We start from the raw sequence: 24,330 nt of genomic DNA, 5'->3' as shown, positions 1-24,330 counted from the left end.
CCAGTATCACACAATACTTTTGAAAAGCTTAGCTCCAAAAGAAGGATGTTTTCACCATTAAATTATACTAGATCTGGGATGGCTGGGTGGCTTAGCAGTTGAGTGTCTGCCTTTGGCTCAGGGCCTGATCCCGGGATTCTGGGATCAAGTCCCACATCAGACTCCCTGCATGGAGCCTGCTTCTCCCTCTGCCTATGTCTCTGCCTTTCTCTGTGTCTCCGATGAATAAATAAATTAATATTTAAATAAATAAATAAATAAAGCTAGATCTGCATAGTAAATGCTCACTTTTCACAACTTTCTTGGGAAACCTTACTTGAGCATCCAAACCCTACAACTGAAAGTTACTTAGGGAGCAGTGACTTTTTTGAGATTCCACATTTGAGTAAACCATCTCTTTACCACCTGCATCTAATACTACGCAAAATGGGGGAAAAAAAAAAAACAGACTTCCCTGCCTACGTGATGAGGTAGATAGTTGACTAGAGTTAGAATTATGAGTAGGACATAATCTCCTTTTCATATAAAGAGTCAGAACTGCACCTATGCTGATAAGAAGCTTATCTGATAGACCCCTCCAAATGGGAAGAAATTTTCAATTTATAAATTTGAGTGGCTGATGTAGCCAATGTAGAGAAAAAGACAGGTGTTTTTGAAAACAAAAAAAGCATTCCTTGCCAAATATTTTCATTACTATTAATGAAAAGACATCAAAAGAAAAAAATGTAGTTTCAACTGGAAAGCCCTGTGGCTCAAAGGTCAGCCAGAGTAAACAAGAACGCCTATAAAAAGCCATTTACATTCCCTTCATACAAGATTTATTTATGAGGGATCCTTCCAGGAAAGAGTCCGACTGAGACTAAAGACTGTTTGGCCAGGATGTCCTGACTGGGCAACATTCAGAACATGTGATCAGTGCGTGATTCTAGAAGCCATTCACAAGGTCTTTGCTCTGGAGTGTCTCGGCCTTTGCTTCCCTTCTTGATACCCCATGACATTTACCAAATGGATCCCACTCCGCGCCCCCCCCCCAATCACCTGGTCCCTCAGGGTAATAACCCTTTGGAAAACATGAGAAAAAGTGAGTGCAGCATCAATTTTTTTTTTTTCCTTGAGAAGAGTGTTGTAGAGTCCCAGCCTCTTCTTTCATTCTGGCTCTTTTTCAGTTATTGAGCAAGTCTTCGCTGTAGTCGGTTAGGCTACATGCCCAGGGACTATTTGGGTATTTTGGTGCACAGTGGCCTTAATGGGTCATTAAATAAGACTAGGAGTGAGACCTAAGCATGCTTTGCTACGTGATTTCATGGGCTCCCTCACAGACCACCCAGAAGCCTGCTCACTAAGGCCTGTTCCAACCAAAACCCTGAGTGGAAATTTTCTCTCAGCCCCCTAGAGGGCACCCAAACCAACATTTTGCCTTCAGGGATTCTGTTTTCTTCCATTTAGGCGGAGCCCCCCAAAACAGTAATTCCCATGATCAATACTAGATTTATTAAGTTGAAAGGGACTTCTCAGCAATTTGATTTAGATGTTTTTGTTTATAAATGATCCAGCAGTACCCAGTGATCGAGGGTAGACAGTAATTTATTTTAACTCAAGATTTCCATAATTTTTATTTTCCCATTACAATATGATGCAATTTTAAAAAATTTTAAAAATTAAAAAAAAAACAATATGATGCAATTAGGTTGAATTCAACCAAATCTTGCTACTTACTACGTTATCATTAAAAGGCATTCTTCTCAATACAAAGTTAATACCAAAAAAAAAAAAATGTCTTCTACTGTTAAAATTTCTAAGTTTTGCTACTGATTTATTTTTACCCAAATTCCCTTCATTATTCTTTCTCTACATGGTCCCTGTTTGTAAGTGATTGCCATATCTGGGGACTTGTCTCTGGCTATCCAGACTATGGAATTGACCTATCTTTCTGCCTTTACCCCTTTAAAACAAAAACAACAAAACAGGCTTGAACTCAAGACCCTGAGATCAAATCAGACACTTAACCAACTGAGCCACCCAGGCACCCCTGCCTCTACCCTTCCTTATATTGCAGTTTCCAACTGCTTTCTACCTCCCTCCTTGTCTCATCTCCCATCCCCTACCCCCACACCTTGCTCAGGCTCTAGACTTAAAGAATTATGAAGAATCCTAACCATTGATTGGTTGGTTCCATCTGCTCTCACACAGGTATTGGAGAGAAGTATGAGGAGGAGCAGAGAGGGAAGGGTCAGAGAGGGAAGGATTTTTTGGTAGAGATTAATATAGGCCTGGAAAGCTGAATCAGTTTTTATTTGCAGCCTCACTGTGGTCAGATACCCTCCTCTGGGCTGTAAAGTGTCAACTTCCATTTACATTATTTCATATCTATAGGAAAATGTGTTGCAAACTAGCATGTACCTTTTAACTTTTTGGTTTGCCCTATATATGTTGACTATAAAAGAGAACATTTTATAAAGTAAATAAATAAAATTATGAAATACTAAACTTGATAAAATCAAGGATAAACTAGTAGAATTTCAGTGGGAGTATAGAGCTTTTGGAATCTGGCCTTGTAACAGGCTTGTAGACAGACTTTGTTACCATTCCTGCCTTTGGGAACCTAGTATTTAACTAAATGCAAATAATGGACAGATTTCTACGAGGACCAATACAGCTTAGTGATTAACCAGGAGGCTTCTTTCAAAATAGTTCCTTCACTGATACTCATGTTTACTGTTGATGTGTCATCACTTAGTCACTTCAGCTATATTCGGAGCATCATCATTTTACAGTCCAGGAAACAACAGAGCTTCAGCAGTCAAATGACTTTACCAAGGAAGAATAGCATCAAGAGATGAGAATATCTTGATATCACTGTATTTCCTTTCTTTCTTTTTTTTTCTTTAATGGGGTAGGAACCAGCAAAATAAAATTCATTTTACTTTGGGATTTAGTACCTCTATGCCATATCTGAAACTTGAGTTGTATGTTCTTCCAACTGAGCCAGCCAGGTCCCCCTGTATTAAAATATTTTCTAATCTATTCTATTCCTGTCTTTAATTTGCTTCCTTAATGTCCAGATCTACCAGACTGATTTCATGACCAGTAATAGGTGTGACCTGCAATTTGAATAACACTGGTCTAAATTAATTTCTAGCTGTACTCATCATTTTAGTCCTGAAGAAAAGAGATTAGCAGCTTGATTTAAAGGACTGTAAAGTTTGCTAACTAGTATAATGCAGTTCCTTTGTCTCTGAAATGTTCTGGAAAATGATCTTGAGTGGCAGGAACATGAAAACGTAAGAGAATCTTAAAATATATGAAGAATTGGGTTCAAACTGAGCCCATAATTGTATGTTTGTACGTAGATAAATCTTGTAGTCCAAACCTGCTCTCTGTGTTTTGGCATGACCTTTGTTCCTAGAAGGTATTCAGTAAATAAATATTTGTTGTGTGAATGAGTGACAGTGGGACCTACTGGTTTAGTTATAATTCTGGCTTTTGTTAAAAGGACGAAGGATGTCAAGGGAAACTGAAACAACTCTGTCATCAGAGCTATGTTGCCATTCATTAAAAAATGCTTTAATTCCAGCATGTCTTCATAGATTGATCTTAAGTTTACCTTAATACATAGAAATCATAACCTGGGTCTTAATCCTGACCTCAGGGTCATTTTTCTGGAACTGACTTTATTCATCTGAAAAATGAGTGTTTGGGAATTGTAATCATTAGTTCCCAAATTATTGGAAGTCATGATTCCTGGGAGAATCACCAGGGAATACTGCTTTTTGTCCCTTCTGTGTTATGTGATTACTTCCATGATAACATGTTTCTGTTATATTTGCTACATGTTTATAATTATATTGCCTATCAATCAGTATTAGTGTGCAGCAGAAGTATATCTGCAAATTTAGATGACAGCCATGGTTTCATTTTAACATCAGAGCACCTTGGTACAATGTGTCAAGAAATGTGGATCAGGCCTGGATATCCCTTTCTAGTCCTAGACACTATTTGTTTTCAGAAATCCATCTTTTGTGACATGCCGTTTTTCTCTTTTAGAATTCCCTCTTAAAAAAAAAAAAAAAAAGAATTCCCTCTTAATGTATCTTCTTCCCTTTTCTATAGGAATGACATCTTTGTGTTCCTGCTAAGCACACGAGCTGGAGGACTGGGTATCAATCTCACTGCTGCAGATACAGTAAGTAATGAGAGCACAATATACCAGATATGCAAGTTTTCTACTATAAATGTTGTTCAGTTGGTATTACCCTTTGCTTTGTGTCACACTTTTTATTTCTTTGCCTCGTTATGTTAAAAGACATTAGTTGCATTTTGGCTGGAACTAGGACTTTTTAGCTTTCCTTTTGGACTTTTCTGTCCATTCTCTTAGAATATGTTTCTTACACATTCATTCAACAAAGATTTAGTGAATGCTATGTGTCTGAAACTGTTCCTTCTTTTTTTTTTTAAGATTTTATTTATTTATTTATGAGAGACACAGAGAGAGAGGCAGACACAGGCAGAGGGAGAAGCAGGCTCCAAGCAGGGAGCCCGAGGTGGGATTTGATCCCGGGTCTCCAGGATCACGCCCTGGGCTGAAGGTGGCGCTAAACCGCTGAGCCACCCGGGCTGCCCTGATACTGTTCTTAAAACAGTTGGAGTATATCAGTACATAAACTGACTTAATCTGCCCTGGATTGACAGTTTCTTTTTTAGGAGCCATAACTGAACAAATCAGAAATGATTGTTTTATTGCTCTTATGCTTTATTCTTCCATGGGAAAAATTCCTTTTTTACCCCAAATTTCAAAAGGTGTTTGGAGAGCAATGAAATTGGTAACTTAAAAAATAAAAATGGGGGACATGGGGGACACCTGGGTGGCTCAGCGGTTGAGCATCTGCCTTCGGCCCAGAGCATGATCCTGGAATCCTGCGATCAAGTCCCACGTCGGGCTCCCTGCATGGAGCCTGCTTCTCTCTCTGCCTGTGACTCTGCCTCTCTCTCTCTGTATGTCTCTCATGAATAAATAAAAACCTTAAAAAAAAAAATGGGGCACCTGCATGGCTCAGTTAAGCATCTGCTTTGGCTCAGGTCATGGTCCAAGGGTCATGGGATGGAGCCCTATATCCAGCTCTCTGCTTGGTGGAGAGCCTGCTTCTCCCTCTCCCTCTGCCTGCTGTTCCTCCTGCTTCTATTCTCTCTCTCTCTGTCAAATAAATAAATAAAATCTTAAAAAAAACAAAAAACAAAAAACCAAAGACATTGTATCAAATGAGCTATCCTTTCATACCCAATCTCCTTGGAAGAATACTTAAGTTGACTGAAATGGAAAAGAGCATTCCTTTTGAATCTCAAAATTATTCCCAGTGTTCAAATATATTTAATAACAATTTCAGTAACCTTGAGACATAAGAATACATATGTGGGAAATTGTAGAAAGTATGATTCTAAAAATGTCATTTTATGTGGCTGTTGCATGCAGTGCTTCTCTGTGAAATAGCATGAAAATTCCCAGAAATGGGAGGAGGATGCAAGCCCTGGAGAGTTATGGAGAAATGAGGTACAAGGGAGAAGAGGCCTGAATAGACTCACAAGCTGCAGAGCTAGAACTAGAGCCTAGTCTCCACTCCAAGGCTGTGTCCACTCTCTCCTTACTAACTACTGTACCTAGAACTTCAGTACAAGAAAGAAGAGCAGATTCTATAATGTCACTAAGTAGCATATCAACCACAGGACTCAGCTGTTACCTTCTTTGGCATGTAAAGTTCATCAATCAGTTAACCAGGTTTGGACAAGGCTCCAGGGCCTGAGGACTGCTGGAAGCCTAACAGGGTAGATGTTGGATCTAACGTACATAATCAGCTTCCGGCTTCTTTAAGGGCAGGTTGTAATGGGTGTTAAGTGTGTTCTTGTAAGTTCTCTGACATGGTGGTTCACTTCGTACCACATCAGATAGCAGAAATCTGGCTGTCTTTACTTCTTAGTTCTCGGCTCTGTTTTTTTTTTTAAGTATCTCATACAGTCCTAACTTAGTCATACTCTCAATGTGAGTACCAGAGTCGTCACTTTCTCTTTTTGACTCCAGTTGCAGCTCCTAGCCCCATATTTATTCTCTTGGTTTATTTATGCCCTCTTTATTAACCATGCCACTCCCTTTGCCCAAAACTCTCAGGGAATCTCCATCATCTCACAAGATAAAGGATAAGCTCCTTTACATGGCATACAAGGCTTTCATTTTGTGGTCTTTATCCTTTACAGTCTAATCACCAGATTTCTCCCACCTTCCAAAATTTATGTTCCAGAAATAATGATTGACTTCTTGTGCCTGAACATACCATACTGTATTACACTGTTGCATGAACTGTTTGTTCAGCGCCTCTTTCACATGGTAAACTTCTCTCTGTTCTTCAAAACCCCATTCATGATCAGGGGTTGTTTTATATGTGCTAGTGTAGCTTCTCTGATAAAGTGACGCTTGAGCCAAGATCTGAAGAAAGTGAGGAAGCAAGCCAAGCATATATCAGGCATAAAGAAGAGCATTCCAGGCAGAAGAGATAAATGCAAAGCCCTGAGGCGAGAACATGCTTGGCATGATCAGGCCATAGAGAGCAGCCCTTTGTAGGTGGAATAGAAAGGATGAGGGGGAGAAGTTGTCAGATAAGTGTTGTGAAACAGATGAGATGGGAGGCCACTGGAAGAATTGGAACAGAGTGGTAATATGATTTGGCTTGGGTTTTAAATGTGTCCCTCTGGCTTTGGGGGAATGAGATGGGAAATCTACAGGGAGAAAGGTAGAAGCAGAAAGTTCAGTTAGGAGTTAGATGCACAAAACCACAAAAAAGGGGGGGGGGAGTTAGACACAAGGTGATGGTGATTTGGACAAGGGTTGAAGCAGTGGATGTGGGGAGAAATAATAGGAATTCGCATTTAATTAGGAGGCATGGTACAGCCCTGGTGGCTCAGCGGTTTAGTGCCGCCTTCAGCCCAGGGTGTGATCCTGGAGACCTGGGATTGAGTCCCACATTGGGCTCCCTGCATGGAGCCTGCTTCTCCCTCTGCCTGTGTCTCTGCCTCTCTCTCTCTCGAATAAATAAATAGGAAATCTTTAAAAAAAAAAAAATTAGGCATGGGAGGTAGGATTTGCTACTACATTAGATACGGGAAGTGTAGGAGGTGTCAAAACTTCAAGGTGGGGATCCCTGGGTGGCGCAGCGGTTTGGCGCCTGCCTTTGGCCTGGGGCACGATCCTGGAGACCCGGGATCGAATCCCACATCGGGCTCCCGGTGCATGGAGCCTGCTTCTCCCTCTGCCTGTGTCTCTGCCTCTCTCTCTCTCTCTCTGTGACTATCATAAATAAATAAATAGATAGATAAATAGATAAATAAATAAATAAATAAATCTTCAAGGTGTTTGACCTAGGCAGCTGCAATGATGGAGACATCAGTTACCAATTAAGGGGAAGATACAGAGAGGAATGGATTTGAGAGAAATCAAGAGTTTGGTTTGGGGTGTATTCAGTTCAGGATTCTTAATAAACGCTTAAGGGGGTCACCCAGGCTGCAGGGTCTGGAGTTCAGTAGAAAAATTGAGTCCAGGGGCACTTGGGTGGCTCAGTTGATTGAGCATCCAACTCTTCATTTCATTATGGCTCAGGTCATAATCTCAGCTCTTGAGATCGGGCTCCATGCTGAGCAATGAAGCCTGCTTGAAAATCTCCCTCTGCCCCTCCTTTCCACCGCTACTCACGCACACATGCATGCATCCTCTCTCTAAAAAAGAAAAAAAGATTGAAGCTGAAGATGTACTCTTGGAATCATTAGGTCCTAGATACTTAAGGCCATGAGTCTGGGTAAGGTTACCTGGGAAGTCTAGCATAAATTCATGTGATTAAAATGTATTTCTCTTCTCAGTCTGCCTATCTCAGGTTTGATCTGTGGTTTCTTAAGGAAAAGTTTTTGGGGCACCTTGGTGGCTCAGTGCTTTGAGCTTCCAACTCTGGTTTTCAACTCAGGTCATGATCTCGAGGTCTGCTCAAGGCGAGTGGGGTCCATGTCTCTCTCTTCCGCCTTCTCCCTTTGTTCACGCATACTCTCTCTCTCAAATAAGTAAGTCTTGGAGGAAAAAAAAGGCATGGTTCTAGCCATTTATTTACATGGCCAAAAAAAAAAAAAAACAGATTTGAGTGAGGAAATCCTGAATTCTGCTTCCAGTGTACACATAATTTGCCCGGTGGAGGTTAGGAGTTCCTACCACCCACAAAGAACCCAAGTAGGCCTAACCCATAGCTAGAGAAGTTGAAGTAGGAATTCCTTTTCATCCTAGGGGCTAGAGAGAAAGGCTGAATATTCTGAGTTCCCAGTTCCAAAATAATTTACATTTAATTTTGAGGGGAAAGCTTGGGGAATCACTTGTAAATTAGAACCTCCTGGAATACTTCTCAGTAAACTGAGACCACAAGACTGAGTTTCTAGGTTCTTTTGTGTGAAGTTAAAGTGTGTGCATGCGTGTGTGTGTGTGTGTGTGTGTGTGTGTGTGTGTGTGTTTAGAGAAACAATAGGCTTAACTCCTTGCCTGGCATTCTTCCTTTGTCCTGAGATTTATTTAGCTTTGGAAGATTCCCCAGAACCATTTATGGACAAAGAAGAGGTTAGTCAGCCTAAATGTCAGGAAAAACTTAATGTCTTATGATTGAAAATGTATATATAGATGTATATCTGTAAACAGTGGACTCTGGCCCACTCTGTTAGTAAAAACATGATTTTACCATGTGATTGATGGCCACGTACTGCCTGGTTTTGTTTTTGTATATTCTTCCTAGAGTAGGGAATTTGTGCATTTGGCTGTGTTTAGTGAGGGGTTCTTACAAACTGCACTGTTTTGTCCCTGTGTCAGACCTATACTAAATACTCAAATGTAGAGAGAGGAGGAGCTTTTTTCTCTCTTGGTAGAAGTGTGATCCTATGTGTCCCCTGAGACAACATGGGACAGACAGTTCAGCCCTCCCAAGGAACTAAGGTTCCACTCATTCTCTTGAATGCGAGTTTTACCCTCCAAGTATTGGTCCACCTTTTTCCAGTTGTTCCTCTCAAAATTTTCCTGTTTCGTAGTTCACTCCCTCATCCCATGAAGCTCCCTCTCAGTGACCTGTAAAGCCGGAGGCCTCCACCCCCTCTTAGCTCTCACCTCCCTCTTCCCCCCATGGCTGTCCAGCTTGGCATGTACAACTTCATGAAGGTGCTATTAATATATTTCCCCTTAGTCATTGCTGGGTTGTGCTTTGTGGCCATGCATTGACTTGCTTTAATCTTTCCTGGCTAAGTTAGTTGTTCTTATCCTTTAATTGTTATTTGTTTCTCTCTAGAATGTCTCACTGAGCTCCATAAACCTGATTACCAAATCTCAGTGTCATTTTTCCCCACCATGGTGGGCATTGTCTCCCTTGCACTCTCCTCACTGCCCCCAGTTCATGTCCTGGTTGATTTCAGTGTTCATTTCATTGTCAGGTTAGATAATAACCATCTGTCTGGCTTGGTTTTTAGTTCTCTCATTCTTGTTGTAACTTACTAGCTTATACATATCCATACTCTTTTTCTTTCCCCCGGATACATAGTTTTCTTAATAGAATCTTATTTTATTCTAGTCCTCACAAATTCCCCACCTCTTTTAACCCACTTAAATGATAATTAGCCACTAAATATGGGGGTTGTCTTGAAGTTAAATTGCAGACCTGTCTCCTCAGCTGTAATTTACCTTTTATGAGCTAAAAAAATAAAAATAAAGAAAAACCCAAGTTGAATCAGGTCTGGTTGCCACTGAGTCTTCCAGGAAAAAATGTAAATGTTAAGGAAGCACCCGTGAAATGATTCATAGTATAGAACTCCCCATTACAAATTCCTACTGAACCATTGCCTCAGGCTCAGGTAACTAACTAAAGGTACTATCTTTTAGATGGGACATCAGCTGTCATTTTCTAGTAGTAGTCATTTTAGCTGTGTTGGGTAAGTAGTGTTTCTCCCCAGTCCAATTGGAGGCCTCCTTTTCATTAACTCTGTCTTCCCATCCTGTTCTCTCTGAAAGTTGAAAGTAGATTTTCTAGAATTTTGCCTATCCTATTGAATCTCCAAAATATCCTATGGTCAGATTTGCTCTGCTCCTCTACAAATGGCAAACATTGTGTACTTCAAAATCCTAAATCTGTGGACCACTATGGATTAGCAGTAAGTTTTCCCAGTGACTTTTTTTTTCTTTGGGAGGCAGCTGGTAATTTTCTCCCCAAGGATTCTGACTGATGCTAAAAATTGTGGGATTATACCTCACATAAAAGCAAGACAAAAGGAGCAGCATAAGAAAGAGCCAGTGGGGGTTTTACTGTTATAGGCAAGAATGTTGAAAATGCAGATGCCTTTTGTTCATCTTCACTCAAAGTCTGAATTCTGCAGAGAATAAAATTGTGTCCAATTTTAAATGAAAGAACAAATAAATTACTTTGGGGTGAATCACTCAGTTTACATTTTTGGCTTGATCTAATGATGATCAGTCCCCTTAGAGATTCTAGTATCAGTTGACTAGTATTTGTGGAATTCTGCTTTGGAATTCTTTTTTTTTTTTTTTTATGGGTGCTGTCTGTCCTTCAATATGACTAGATAGGGAGATTTTTTTTTTATAGATTTTTAATTTATTTATTAGAGACAGAGACAGAGAGAGACAGGCAGAGGGAGAAGCAGGCTCCATGCAGGGCACCTGATGTGGGACTTGATCCTGGGTCTCCAGGATCATGCCCTGGGCTGAAGGCGGCACTAAACTGCTGAGCCACCCAGGCTGCCCTAGATAGGGAGATTTTTAAAATAATACACATGAATTAACTGGACACCCATAGAAGATAGTCTGTGATTAAGTGAGAACTTGGACCAGGATAGGCAAGGTATTGTTAATAGTGCAGGTTATGGAAGGAGACTGTTAGGACTGTGAGCTTAAGCCGTCTCTTCCTGATTGGTAAAATAAAGGAAATACACAAGGTTTTTGAGAAAATTTAGTGAGATATGTATGCACAGTAGTGCCAGATACATTGTAAGTGCTGAACAGATTTTAACCATTATTATTTCTAGGAAGAAACCATGAGGAATAGGGGAAAGGGACATTGTTAGAGGCAGGAGAAATCAGGGAGGCCTTCCTGAAAATGGGAAGCTTGAATTGAACCATAAAGGACCAACAGAGAAAAATTGAGGGACTCCAGGTCAGAAAAACAGCTTGAGCAAAAAGTGGTGCAGACAAAACATGAGTGAGGAGCCCTGAGGAGACTTACCTGAGAAAAGGGAAGGGGCATGTTTATTATAGAAAAGAATAGAAATAAAGTTGGCTCAGTATAGCAGGGCCTGATTATTGAGGGGAATTTGGACTTGGTGTGTTACCACATTAACTGGCAGGGAGATGGAGTGGCCTACAGCAGTACCCCAAGTACACTGAAGAAGAGAAGGACTGATCTCTAAAAAGCCTGCTGGTCTGACAGAGCAAGCCAGGCGTAGGTGATGAGGCCCAGTGCAGGACAGAGACAGTGGGACTGTAAAAAGGAGAGATTCATTTCTGAAGCAGCAGTGGCTGGATTTGGTGACTTGCTTGAATATGAATGAGGACTGAGAGAGATGAGCACCATTTGGAACTAGTTTTCTTTCAAGAAGTCCCCTATATTCTATGGCAGCCTCAGGGCTGAGGACCCAGGAATCTGTTGACCATAGGATCACTTGTGGGGTAGAGAAGAGGAGAGTACATTGTTGTTTATATTTGTTGCTTAACAAACTAAAAGTAGCTTCCAGGAGGCCCTTTAACACTTCTTTGCTGAATTTAAGGAATAGAAAATATGGGCCGGAGAATACTGGGAAAGCCATTCCTCTCCCTTAGCAAAGTAGGCTGTGTGAAAGAGAAGGCTTTCAGGGATGCCTGGTTGGCTCAGTTGGAAGAGCATGTAACTTTTTTTTTTTTTTTAAGATTTTATTTATTTATTCATAGACACACAGAGAGAGAAGCAGACACAGGGAGAGGGAGAAGCAGGCTCCATGCAGGGAGCCCGACATGGGACTCGATCCCGGGTCTCCAGGATCACACCCCAGGCTGCAGGCGGCGCCAAACCGCTGCACCACCAGGGCTGCCCAGCATGTAACTTTTGATGTTGGGGTTGTGAGTTTGAGTCTCACGTTGGGGGTAGAGATTGCTTAAATAAATAAATAATAAATACATACATACATACATACATACATACATACATACATACATACTTAGAGAGAGAGAGAGAGAAAAGGCTTGGCTTATATCCCCACTTTGTAGGCCTACCACTTACTTAGGCTCTCTGACCTTGGATAAATTCTGTAATTCCGGGGAAGCCCAGGTGGCTCAGTGGTTTAGCACCACCTTCAGCCCAAGATATGAACCTGGAGACCTGGGATCGAGTCCCACATCGGGCTCCCTGTGTAGAGCCTGCTTCTCCCTCTGCTTGTGTCTCTGCCTCTCTTTGTCTCTCTGTCTCTTATGAATAAATAAATAAAAATTAAAAAAATACTGTAATTCCTATGTGCCTCACTTTCCTCACCTATAAAATGGGCGTCTTAATAGTACCTAAATCATAATGACTGTGGGATTTAAGTGAGTTCATACACTAGAGCAACTAGAACAGTGACTGGCAAATAGTAAACACTAAGGGTTAACTATTAATATTATTGCTGTTCCCTATTTTTAAATGAAAATCCTGGGGGAAAAAAGCTTAGGGTATGTCTTTTTGCCCAGGGCAATGAAGGAATGGCTTGGATTTTTTGAGAGGGTATCTGCTCGTCTTAATATTCTAGGAAAAAATCTGACATCAAACTACAAATAACAGGTGGCCAGGTTACCTTCAGAATTCCTGGTTTTGCTGTAAGAGTGTCTCAGTCTTTGCTGTATTCTTGTCCTGCCTGTACAGGTGATTTTTTATGATAGCGACTGGAACCCCACTGTGGACCAGCAGGCCATGGACAGGGCCCACCGTTTGGGGCAGACAAAGCAGGTTACTGTATACCGGCTCATCTGTAAAGGCACCATTGAAGAACGCATTCTACAGCGAGCCAAGGAGAAGAGTGAGGTAAGCGCCAGGCAGAGGAAGTACTATAGAGGAGAAACTGGAAAGTCCAACCACATTTACTGGGCTAAGATTCTTGCCTTCCATGGATCAAGAAGGGGTGAAAACTTCTTCTGAATAGAAAATAAAATCAAGTCCTATACTGCCCTGGCTGTTCATTCTTCACTCCTTTTCTATCTGAATGGTATCTACAGCCTAGATTGGGCTGTCGTTCATGTGGGGCTCAATACCAGTCATGGCTCTCCTATTTCACATACTTTCCAATTCAGGGGAAGAGGGAATGACATTTGAGCTCTCATCCTAGTACTCTTGATTTGGTAGCCTCTAAGCTGTATGGCAAATTTTCTGGTTTCCAAAGAACTGATTATTTGGGGGTTTGTTCTTTTAATCTTGATTTCAGTATTATTGGATCTTCTAACTATCAATTAGCAGTTACAAGTAAAAGTAGTTCTCATTATTCTTTCTGTTGGACAAATAATTGGATGAGCCAGTGAGATGATTGAGAAGAAATAGGGAATCAAGGTGCCAAAGGAGCAGACTGGGAAAAATATTTCCTTCTTTCTGGATATTAGCCAGAAGGAAATGGTTCTTTGGTGGTGATGTTTTGATCTGCTTCGTATAGATTCAGCGGATGGTGATTTCTGGTGGAAACTTCAAACCAGATACCTTGAAACCCAAAGAAGTGGTTAGTCTTCTTCTAGATGATGAAGAACTGGAGAAGAAATGTATGTAGTCTAAACCTCTTACTAAAGCTCTCTCCTTAAAAAAATAAAAATAAAAATAAAGCTCTCTCCTCCCTACAAAAGATTTTTATCTGGCCCCACCCCTTTAAAAATGATAGGGGCCCTGGGCTACGTGCCAGGGGTAGGCAAAGCCAAAGACCATATTTGGGGAAAAACATTTTTTATGTTAATAACCATGGCTCAGTGGTTGAGCATCTGCCTTTGGCTCAGGTTTTTATCCCTGGATTCTGGGATCGAGTCCCTCATTGGATCCCCACAGAGAGCCTGCTTCTCCCTCTGCCTATGTCTCTGCCCTCTCTGTCATGAATAAATAAAAATAAAATCTTTAAAAAATAAAGTGGGGGGGATCCCTGGGTGGCGCAGCGGTTTAGGCGCCTGCCTTTGGCCCAGGGCACGATCCTGGAGACCCAGGATCGAGTCCCACATTGGGCTCCCGGTGCATGGAGCCTGCCTCTCCCTCTCCCTCTGCCTGTGTCTTTCCCTCTCTCTCTTTCTCTCTCTGTGTGACTATCATAAATAAATAAAAATAAATAAATAAATAAAAATAGATAAAGGGGAGAACGCCCGGTGGCTCAGCGGTTGAGCATCTGTCTTCGGCTCAGGGCATGATCCTGGGGTCCAGGATCGAGTCCCGCATTGGGCTCCCTACAAGGAGCCCACTTCTCCCTCTGCCTATGTCTCTGCCTCTCTCTCTCTCTCTCTCTGATGAATAAATAAATAAAATCTTAAAAAAAAAAAGAATGTGTTAAAGAGTAGAAGGTTAAACTCCAGTGTATTTTAAAAGTACTGTGACTTTGAATAAATTTGCCACAGGGAAGCTATAACCCTAGAGTCCTCGGCAGTAATGAATTTACTTTGTTCTGCTCAAAGAAGTGTTTTTATGGAGAGGTTGGAGAAACACGCTGTTGTAGCACTTGTCCCATGAGTTGCTGGTTTTTGAGAATAATTGGTTTCAGAATGACCTTGTGAGCCCCAGAGGATGTCATAGCATCACATCAGGAAATATGAAGGTCCTTTCTCACAGTGATGATATTTGCCACCATCTTCTAAAACCCTTTCAGGAGTCTACAACCATACTTGATTTGTGCAGTGCAGAGATATTAAAAGGCTGAAAAGAAAAGGGAAAGAATACAGGCAAGGAACAGGCCATGACAGTTAAACTGAATGATGGTTTGAACCAGAAACTGTTAAGAATCCAAGAACTTTGTTCCCTCTCCAAGTTAAAAAACCACCAGTACCTGCCTTAGACAGAAGTCCTACCCTAGAACATAAATATCAGAGGGTTCGGCCACCTTAATTTCAGAGAGTGAGCATTATGATTACCACTAGTACTTCATCAGATCTTTCTTTCCTTTAATTTTCTTGATAGTGAGACTGCGGCAAGAAGAGAAACGGCAGCAGGAGGAAACCAACCGAGTCAAAGAGCGCAAGCGCAAGCGGGAAAAGTATGCAGAGAAGGTATCTCAAGCTTTGGGTGCCCAGCAGAGACCAACGGGGGGTGGGGCTGTGTTTACAAGAAAGTCTTTGGGTACATGGCTTGTCATCTTGGTTACTGGTTGATACCCTGCTCCGGCTGTCTGTGGTAAGTAACAGTTCTATACTGAATGACATTTGATCAGGAGAAATGCAGCCTTCGTAGACCAGTAGTCCCTACATAGACCTACCCTGTTTGTGATCCCACGTGATTATGGAAACCATTTGTCAGGGTTGTTGCAAAGTATAAGGCTAAATGTGGATAAGAAGGATCTCACATTATCAGATTTATAAGATTCCATAGAATCTGAAAAAGGGCCTAAGAGATCATTATATCCAGTCCTACCTTAATTCTGCTACTATTCCATTCAGTGTGTGTACTCTATCATTGGAAGAAGAAATCACTGGCCAGTCTGCTCATCTCTTTTTCTCTATACCAAAGATTTGAGCTGTTTTTTGTCTCCCATCTGACATTTCCCACTTGATCTCACCAGGTCAGCTGCAAAGTGGGATGTAGTTCCCCTTCCATCTCTCCCTATCTTGTTGTTTCTACCAGAGTTTGATTTTAGCGATCCATACTCCTGGTCCTTTTTGACAATAAATCAAAGTGAGGCCTTCAGGATTTTTTTTGTTTTAGGAGTCAGCCCATTGGTTCTGACTGGGTTCTCAGACCTAACACTGAAGGATTGTTGGTTAGAAACCACTTTACCACCTTCAGAGAGAGTACTTCCTAATTTTTTCTGGTGGTTTTGGCCTAACTTTGGGTTGTGCTGCCCTTCCTAGCTTTATCAGCCCTCATTGGGCCCCTGGTCTTGAACAAGATAGCTACCATGAGCTTCAGGCATGTTGGTAACTCTGGATCCTCACCCAACAGTTGTCCATGCTTCATTTCTCTGGACTGTTTGGTTTGTGTAAAGCATATTGCCTGGCCACATGTTAAAATTGATTCTGTCTTAAGTGGAGGTTGACTTCTCTTCCCCTTCTCCTAGCTTGTACTGGACCTCATGTCCCTTGTCCCTTTGGCCATATGACCTTATTATGGTCAGCAGCCTAGGAACTTGTCTATATTATTTGGTCATCTTCCAGTAGATACACCAACTCTTCCTTTTATAAAATTCACCCCCTCTGCTAAGTAGAACTATCTCTAACCTGAAGGATGCTCTGATATTCACTATATTTATATAAAGTTGAAAAATCCAGGAACTATGACTCCACCCTCAAATCTCTAACTTACTACTTACGTACTTAATTACTACTATTTAGAATTAAAATGGTTTTATTTTTTTTTAATATTTTATTTATTTATTCGTGAGAGACCCAGAGAGAGACAGAGGCAGAGAGAGAAGCAGGCTCCATGCAAGGAACCCAATGCGGGACTCGATTCCGGGACTCCGGGATCATGCCCTGAGCCAAAGGCAGATGCTCAACCACTGAGCCACCCAGGTTTCCCTTAAAATAGCTTTAATATTCAGAAACAACATCAAAAAAAGAAAAGGTGGCTTTCTAATATGGGACGTTGTAGGGTTTACTAAGTTTGCATCAGAATCTATCCCTAGGGAGCCCCGGTGGCCCAGTGGTTTAGTGCTACCTTTGGCGCAGGGCGCGATCCTGGAGTCCTGGGATCGAGTCCCACGTCGGGCTCCCTGCATGGAGCCTGCTTCTCCCTCTGCTTGTCTCTCTCTCTCTCTCTCTCTCTCATGAGTAAATAAATAAAATCTTAAAAAAAAAAAAAAAGAATCCTTCCCTTTTCTGAGTAAAGAAGTTTCAGATAAATACCCAGTGGTAGTAGAAACTACACAAAGGTATTAACCCTAATATAGGAGTGGATACATATGCAATTAGATGCAGTGAGTGGATGTGATTCCCAGAGTTTTCTGAGCACAGTCTACAATTTCAGGTCCTTAAACTGTGACAGAGCCCTACTGAACTTGGTTCTAGACCTGCTTAATGTAGCTCAACCCATAAGCATTTACATGTAAACTGAGAAAATAATGACAAAAGCAGCCCATTATGTCTTGGGTATGATGAGAACCTTTGTTCTCCGTATGCATATTTAAAGAGGCAGAGTAAAAACAGATGTGCAGAAAATACAGTAAAGGCACTGGGCCTCCCTCTTATAGGGGTGAATCAGTTCCCCTCCATGAGTGCTACAGCTCAGACATGCTGGAAGCTGACTGTGCAGCTTGCCCCTCATGGGTCCAGGTCCGGCTTGGTGCAGCTCTGATCTTGTGTGACTATCCTGCCTCTCAGCTCTGTGTTACTGGAATAGAAAGTCTTCTTTAGCTGTTCCTTTCTCCTTCCTTAGGAGTTTTTTCTTCTTAAAATATGCTAATTGGAAAAAAAAAACTGGAAGTTTATAAAGAGTCAGATTTCTGTCCTCTCTTTTCCAACCCCACTTTTCTTTTGGTGCCTATATTCATGCTTTTTCCCTATTTTTTGATTTGTGTGTTCCCAGAAGAAAAAGGAAGATGAATTGGATGGGAAGAGGAGAAAGGAGGGTGTGAATCTAGTGATCCCATTTGTTCCCTCGGCTGATAACTCCAACCTCTCCGCTGACGGGGACGACTCCTTCATTAGCGTGGACTCAGCCATGCCCAGCCCTTTCAGTGAGGTGAGGTTCCTTTTAGATGCCTTCATGCCATCAGTGGAGAACATGTTCTAACCTCATAGCCTTTGCTTCTCCTGGAGTTCTCCTGCCTTGGGAAAGGGGGCTGCACATGGAATCCATAAGTAGAAAGGGAAATGAGGACAGGCTGGCTTCTCTGAAGCCAAAGCAGGGGATCCCACCCTCAGGAATGAAGCCAACCAGGAGAGGGAAATAGTGATGCAGCCTGAGAAACACGTTCTCACATGGGTATGAGGGCCATGAGCTAAGGGCATTAGGAATGGTGGTGATCTTAACCCTTCCTCCTCCAGATCTCCATCAGCAGTGAGCTACACACTGGCTCTATCCCCCCTGACGAGAGCAGCAGTGATATGCTGGTCATTGTGGATGACCCAGCCTCCTCAGCCCCCCAGTCTCGGGCCACCAACTCTCCTGCTTCCATAACGGGCTCTGTTTCAGACACCGTGAATGGTGAGTGACTCTGTGGTCTCGTACAGTTTGGGTCTGGTCCACTGCCTCAGGAGTAGCATTGGTTTGGTGCTAGATAAAGTCCTAATTCCTTTTAAGATCATGGATTTTTTTTTTTTCTACTGTCTGTAAAGAAGGGTGGAGGGGAGTAAAGAGGAGAATTGATAGGCTTATTCTTTCAGTAGTCCTGTCAAGTGAAAAGGATAAACTTAAAAAGATTTCAAACTTTGTTTTCTAGTCAGCACTATCTTTCATATTTCACCTTTATTTTTGCTAGTTTTTAATTAAAATTTGCTTCTCTGGGCTTTTCCTCACTTTGTTCTTTGGGGCCCAGTGTTGCTACTATTTCTTGAGGCCCTCTAGCTTTAAAACTTGGGAGTAATTTGACTCTTCAGGGCAGGAGCTCATTGAAATACACAGGTAAATTACAGGAAGCACACCCATGGGGTTCATTTAGCAATGAACCAGTTGAAAGAACAAATTTAGGAGTAATGGAACCACTCTTGAAAAGCAGCTTAAGGAGTTAGGCTGTTTGAGCTGTTCAGAATTCTTACTAACTCTGTGGCTCCCTCCCTGGGAGTCCTGAAACACCCCTAGAGCCAGTCTTCCCTGTCTGGGGAAGATTCTGTTAACATGTGAAGAGATTGACTTTTCTTTTCCCTCTTGGCCCATTTGTTCCCACAGGAATTTCCATTCAGGAAATGCCAGCCGCAGGACGTGGTCACTCAGCTCGAAGCCGAGGCCGCCCCAAAGGTTCAGGAAGCACAGCCAAAGGAGCAGGGAAAGGCCGGAGCCGGAAGTCCACTGCAGGCAGCGCTGCCGCAATGGCAGGAGCCAAAGCAGGGGCTGCAGCAGCCTCCGCCGCCGCCTATGCTGCATACGGGTACAATGTGTCTAAAGGTGCGGAGGCCCAAGGGGGCACGGGTGAGCTGCAGGCTCCATTCTGATGGGGACAGTCTGGAAGTTCTGTGGCGTGTTCTGCCCAGAGAGCAGGTAGGGCACGCACTAGGCTAGGAAGCTCCTTCCCAGAGGCCACATTGGATTCTGCTTGTGTGCTGAGCACTCCTGCCCTTGCGCTTGTGACTTAGTATAGTTTCACCATCAAAGTAGAAGTAGCGATGAAAAAAGAGCTGAATTTCTGGACTGCACTACTTTATTTTTTTTTATTTTTTATTTTTTTTAAAGATTTTATTTATTTATTCATGATAGTCACACAGGGGTGGGGGGGGGGCAGAGAGAGAAGCAGGCCCCATGCAGGGAGCCCGACATGGGACTGGATCCCGGGTCTCCAGGATCACGCCCTGGGCCAAAGGCAGGCACTAAATCGCTGCGCCACCCAGGGATCCCTGGACTGCACTACTTTAAACAATCACATCTCTTCCTGCTTAGAGAACTGATGTTTTTTTCCAAGATATGCATTTCAGTAATTATATTTCAGTAATCCAGGCTAGCATAGTCGATATTTACCATCACCTGTGCTGTGTACGGAAGAGTAGAACACATGGACCCCACTCTGGAGTGTGTAATAGAAGTGAGAAGGGGGAGCTGTCAGTATTCGTATACTGAATGACAGAAGAGGGGAGGCCTTAATTGGAGGCCTTAATTGTAGCTGTAGCTCAGCAGACAGAGAAACCATGGACCTGAAGATAAAGTAATTCAGGCTATAATTCAGAAAGAAGTAGAAGGATGACAAAGGATTGGGTATATCTGGGGTCACCAAGCATGTCGGTCAGGCTGTGCTCTAGAGGAGTAGTAGGAGTCAAGAATGGAAAGACATGGCAGGACCTGATGGACAAGAGCTTATCAGGTGTGTGATGAGAGGCTCTGGAAAATTTGAGAGGGGAGGTGGCTGTGAGCATGACATGTGGAGGATGATTATAAGCGTAGCCTGTAGGAGAACTGCGAGTGGTAAGAAGGGGAGCACCATTTACTGATCTCTTTCCACATTGACAGCCTGGGCTTGGTATTTAGCTGATAGTGGTGTGTAGCAGGTATGCTCATTACTGGATAGAAAGTGTTTAGTATGTGTTAGTCCCTCTCCCCTTCCTCCTATGGCAGGAATCTTGGCTTTCATTTATTCATTCAACAAATATGAGGTATAATAGCTGTGTACAGCCTTTCTTAACCTTTAGTCAGCTCTTCACATCCTTGAAAAACAATCACACCAGCAGTCAAGGCTGCTGTGGCAGGGTCTCGCCCGGGGACGGGCAGGGCAAGACACCCATCAGGCTTTCTCCTGGAAATCTGGTCTAAGAAGGGGCAGGAGGGGTGAAGGAGGCAACAGGGGCAGAGTGTCACAAGAAAAATCCACGATGCTTGGTAACTGGGAATGGAAAAGCCAGGGAAGGCACTGATTCAGAGATGGGAAGAGACAGTGTGTGCCCACTAAGCAGTTAGTATGTTTCTTCAGGAAAGTCAAACCAGTCTGCAAGAAACATTTGAAGCATATTAGACAGTGTTTATCAGGTATCAGTGGATTTGGCTCTTACAAGGAAGAAAGAGTTGTCACCCTGGGAGCCATTACTATGGAGCAGTTTGAACTGGGTCTTTGACACAGCAGAGCTTGGAGAATAGAGGACATCTTGTGAAGTGAAGGAGGAGGTAGCTGGGACATCTGGGTGTCTCAGCCATTGAGCATCTTCCTTTGGCTCAGGACATGATCCCTGGGTCTGGGGATCAAGTTCCACATCGGGCTCCCTGCAGGGAGCCTGCTTCTCCCTCTGCCTGTGTCTCTCCCTCTCTCTGTGTGTCTCTCATGAACAAATAAATAAAATCTTAAATTAAAAAAAAAAAAAAGGAGGTAGCTAATCACAAGTGGTGTCTCAAGAAGGAAGAAGGAACACGTAAGAAAATACATTAGTGCCTAAGAAGATACACACCATCCTGCAGCCATGGCTTCCCCATGTTATATAACAGTGTGCTCTGTCCTTTATGTTTTTTTTTTTTTTTTAATTTTTTTTTTTTTTTTTATGATAGTCACAGAGAGAGAGAGAGAGGCAGAGACACAGGCAGAGGGAGAAGCAGGCTCCATGCCCCGGGAGCCTGACGTGGGATTCGATCCCGGGTCTCCAGGATCGCGCCCTGGGCCAAAGGCAGGTGCCAAACCGCTGCGCCACCCAGGGATCCCTTTTTTTAAATTTTTATTTATGATAGTCACACACACACAGAGAGAGAGAGAGGCAGAGACACAGAGGGAGAAGCAGGCTCCATGCACCGGGAGCCCGATGTGGGATTTGATCCCAGGTCTCCAGGATCGCGCCCTGGGCCAAAGGCAGGCGCCAAACCGCTGCGCCACCCAGGGATCCCCTAGTGTGCTCTGTCCTTGAGCACCAGCATGACATCTTTCTCCTTGTGGCTGAGGTGATGGGAAGAAGGCTGGGTAGGTATCGTTTTTCCCTGAAAAACACATCCCTCTTACAGAAAAGACAGTTGACAAGAGAACAAGTAAATGTACTAAGATGAGGTTGGCAAGGAGTGGGAGGGGTTCCCCACAACCTCCCCTCCAGCCCAGACTCCAGTAACCAAGGTCAGGCATTGGGGTGACTCAGACAGGCCTGATGCTTATACTCTTCTCTTTCTCCAAACCAACAGGAATCTCTGCCAGCAGTCCTCTGCAGACGTCTCTTGTTCGGCCTGCTGGCCTTGCTGACTTTGGACCTTCAAGCGCCTCTTCTCCCTTGAGTTCCCCTTTGAGCAAAGGAAATAATGTTCCTGGGACTCCCAAGAGCCTCCACTTGACCAGCAGCCTAGCCCCAGACTCCCTGGTCCGAAAACAGGGCAAAGGCACCAACCCCTCTGGAGGACGATAACCACCTGGACCCTCTAGCTTCCTTCAACCAAACCAGGGGCTAGTGTCCTGGCCTACAAATGGTCTTTGGATGGCTTGCCCAGTGCAGCATCTTACATCCCATGTCAGAGGGCTGAGATGACCAGTTGCAGCAAGGGAAGGACAAGCAGGTGGTCGGTGTGAGCACTTTTTTCACCTGTGTCTCAAGAGGAATGTTTTGGGGGACCTATTAGGAAGAAGGCCCAAGAACAGAGATCAGCCTTGCAGCATCTCAAGTGAGCTTGACAGCCACATCTTAAACCTCGCACTGGGAAAGGGGCTGACAGAGACCCCCCCCCCCTTTAGATGCTCAGGCACACAGTCTCCATCCCCATTCTACTCTTGGGCTCTGGCCATGTCCCTTGCAGAGGTTCTGCAAGTGCTGTGGAGAACTTTCCACGGTGGAGACATCTCTTTAGGGCTGTGATTTCCTGTAGAGCTAGGAAGGGAGGAAATCATGTATCTGGCATCCTCGGTCTTTGGGCAGCTCCCCGTCTCCAGACCCCATTTGCCAGAGTATCAGCACTGAAGAGATCAGTGAGCGCAAGAAGGTTAGTGGCTTGTGAGGGTGACAGAGACTAGAGGAGGTATGCCTGGAGGCACTTGTTTTCCCAGCATTTCCTCCCCTGTCCTGCATGGTTCACGCCAGAGAACCTTCAGGTCCCACCAGCAACCATAGCAGCAAGCTTCCACCCCGGGACTCCCAGAAGCCAGTTAAGAGACCAGGAGCCACCTCAATCAGCAGGACATCCTCACTGCCCCTCTTGCAGACTCCCCTTGCCCTTCCTGAATGCACAGTCTCCCCACCCCTGCCCTTCGGCCCCCTGCTTGGCTGTATGCACTGTCTGTTATTGCACTGAGAAAGGAAGGGAAGCAGAAATGAGGCAGAGAGGATGGAGAAAGGGGAAAGCTCAGCACCAACCCTCCCAGCCCCAGCACCACCCACCTGAGCTTGCTTCCCCACCCCCCGAGAGAGGCACAGGGTGGTGGTTGCATGGGAGGTGTGTCTACCTGCCCCCAGCCTGATGTCCCTGGTGGAGCAGGTGCTTCTGGGCAGGCCAGCCTCTAATTTGCACACCTGAAAATCGCGGAATTGAGTTTAGACAGATTGATTTTTAAAACTTTTTTTTTTTTTGGAGTAGGGGTGGTAGGGGAATCATTTAATTTAAATCATTAAGATTCCCCTGCCCAAACCCAGACTCTTGTGTACAGATGCTATTTAGAGGGAATCAGAAAAATGCCAAGCCTTTTTTCTCTTTGAATGTGCTGTCTATTTTTATAACTGAACTTGTACATATGTATAAAGAGAGACACATCTTTCTTTTACTAACTGGAGAAAAGAATCTTAAATAAAATGGAGTGAGATAATTTTATGTAAATCAGGGTGTCTGTGGTCTTTGCAGCTGCCTCTCGGGGACATAGTAGGGTTCTTACAGGAATGTGGCAGGGTAAAGTGGAAACAGCCCCCACATCATTCCTGTAGTGAGAGGACCAGTCGTCATTGGGACAAGGAGCGCTCTGTGGGCATTTCCTTGGCATTTTTAATTGGGTTTAGGAATTTGCCTGTAGCCATCAGAGAAGAGATCTGACCAGTGCCTGGCAAGCCGAGGCCAAAGCCCTGGGGGTGTGAACTCATTTTGATGACTCAGGACCTAGACCCTAAGACGCTGGTGAGGATGGCTTGGCCTGGTCTATTGTCAAGATAGTTTTATAGTGGTAATCTATTTAAGACTGACAGGCTCTTTCTCCAAAAACCACAAGTGAGAGATGATCCTGGCAATGTGTAATGTATCAGATCCCCAACTAATAGGAACTAGTTTGGTCCCAATTTCTAAAACTGTGGTGTGTGTACACAAATGTGTGTATAAATGCCAGAAACCAGCCCCTTGGCAGTAGTGGTACACTACACTGTGGGTCAGTTAAGGCAGTGGAAACGAACAAACTGAATGGAATTTAGCATTCGCAAAGTTAGCTAGGCTTGTAAGAATCATGAACGAAAATAGTGAAATGTGTTGCAATGATTCCAAAGACATCCACACTTTGTAAACTTAGCTGTCCCATCATTTGGTAAAAGAGCAAGTTCCCAGCCTGGACTGGCAGTTGGTGTTTCTCTGATTGAGTGAAAAC

General features: G+C 43.4%; 1 protein-coding gene across 1 annotated transcript in view; it reads left to right on the top strand.

Moving 5' to 3' along the window:
- Positions 1-23,576, top strand: part of INO80 (INO80 complex ATPase subunit) — a 131,038-nt gene extending 107,462 nt beyond the window's left edge. The window contains exons 29-36 of the mRNA XM_055316755.1: positions 4,111-4,183; positions 12,933-13,091; positions 13,711-13,813; positions 15,201-15,289; positions 17,760-17,915; positions 18,221-18,380; positions 19,062-19,277; positions 21,969-23,576. Of these exons, the coding sequence (XP_055172730.1) occupies positions 4,111-4,183; positions 12,933-13,091; positions 13,711-13,813; positions 15,201-15,289; positions 17,760-17,915; positions 18,221-18,380; positions 19,062-19,277; positions 21,969-22,186 (1,174 nt within the window). The 3' untranslated portion in view covers positions 22,187-23,576. The remainder of the gene's footprint in view (positions 1-4,110; positions 4,184-12,932; positions 13,092-13,710; positions 13,814-15,200; positions 15,290-17,759; positions 17,916-18,220; positions 18,381-19,061; positions 19,278-21,968) is intronic.
- The last annotated feature ends 754 nt before the right edge of the window (positions 23,577-24,330 follow it).

The sequence above is a fragment of the Nyctereutes procyonoides genome, unplaced genomic scaffold (genome assembly GCF_905146905.1).
Source record: "Nyctereutes procyonoides isolate TBG_1078 unplaced genomic scaffold, NYPRO_anot_genome, whole genome shotgun sequence".
NCBI classification, from domain to species: domain Eukaryota; kingdom Metazoa; phylum Chordata; class Mammalia; order Carnivora; family Canidae; genus Nyctereutes; species Nyctereutes procyonoides.
The sequence above is the reverse complement of the archived record's forward strand: the minus strand, read 5'-3'. Positions and strand labels throughout refer to the sequence as shown.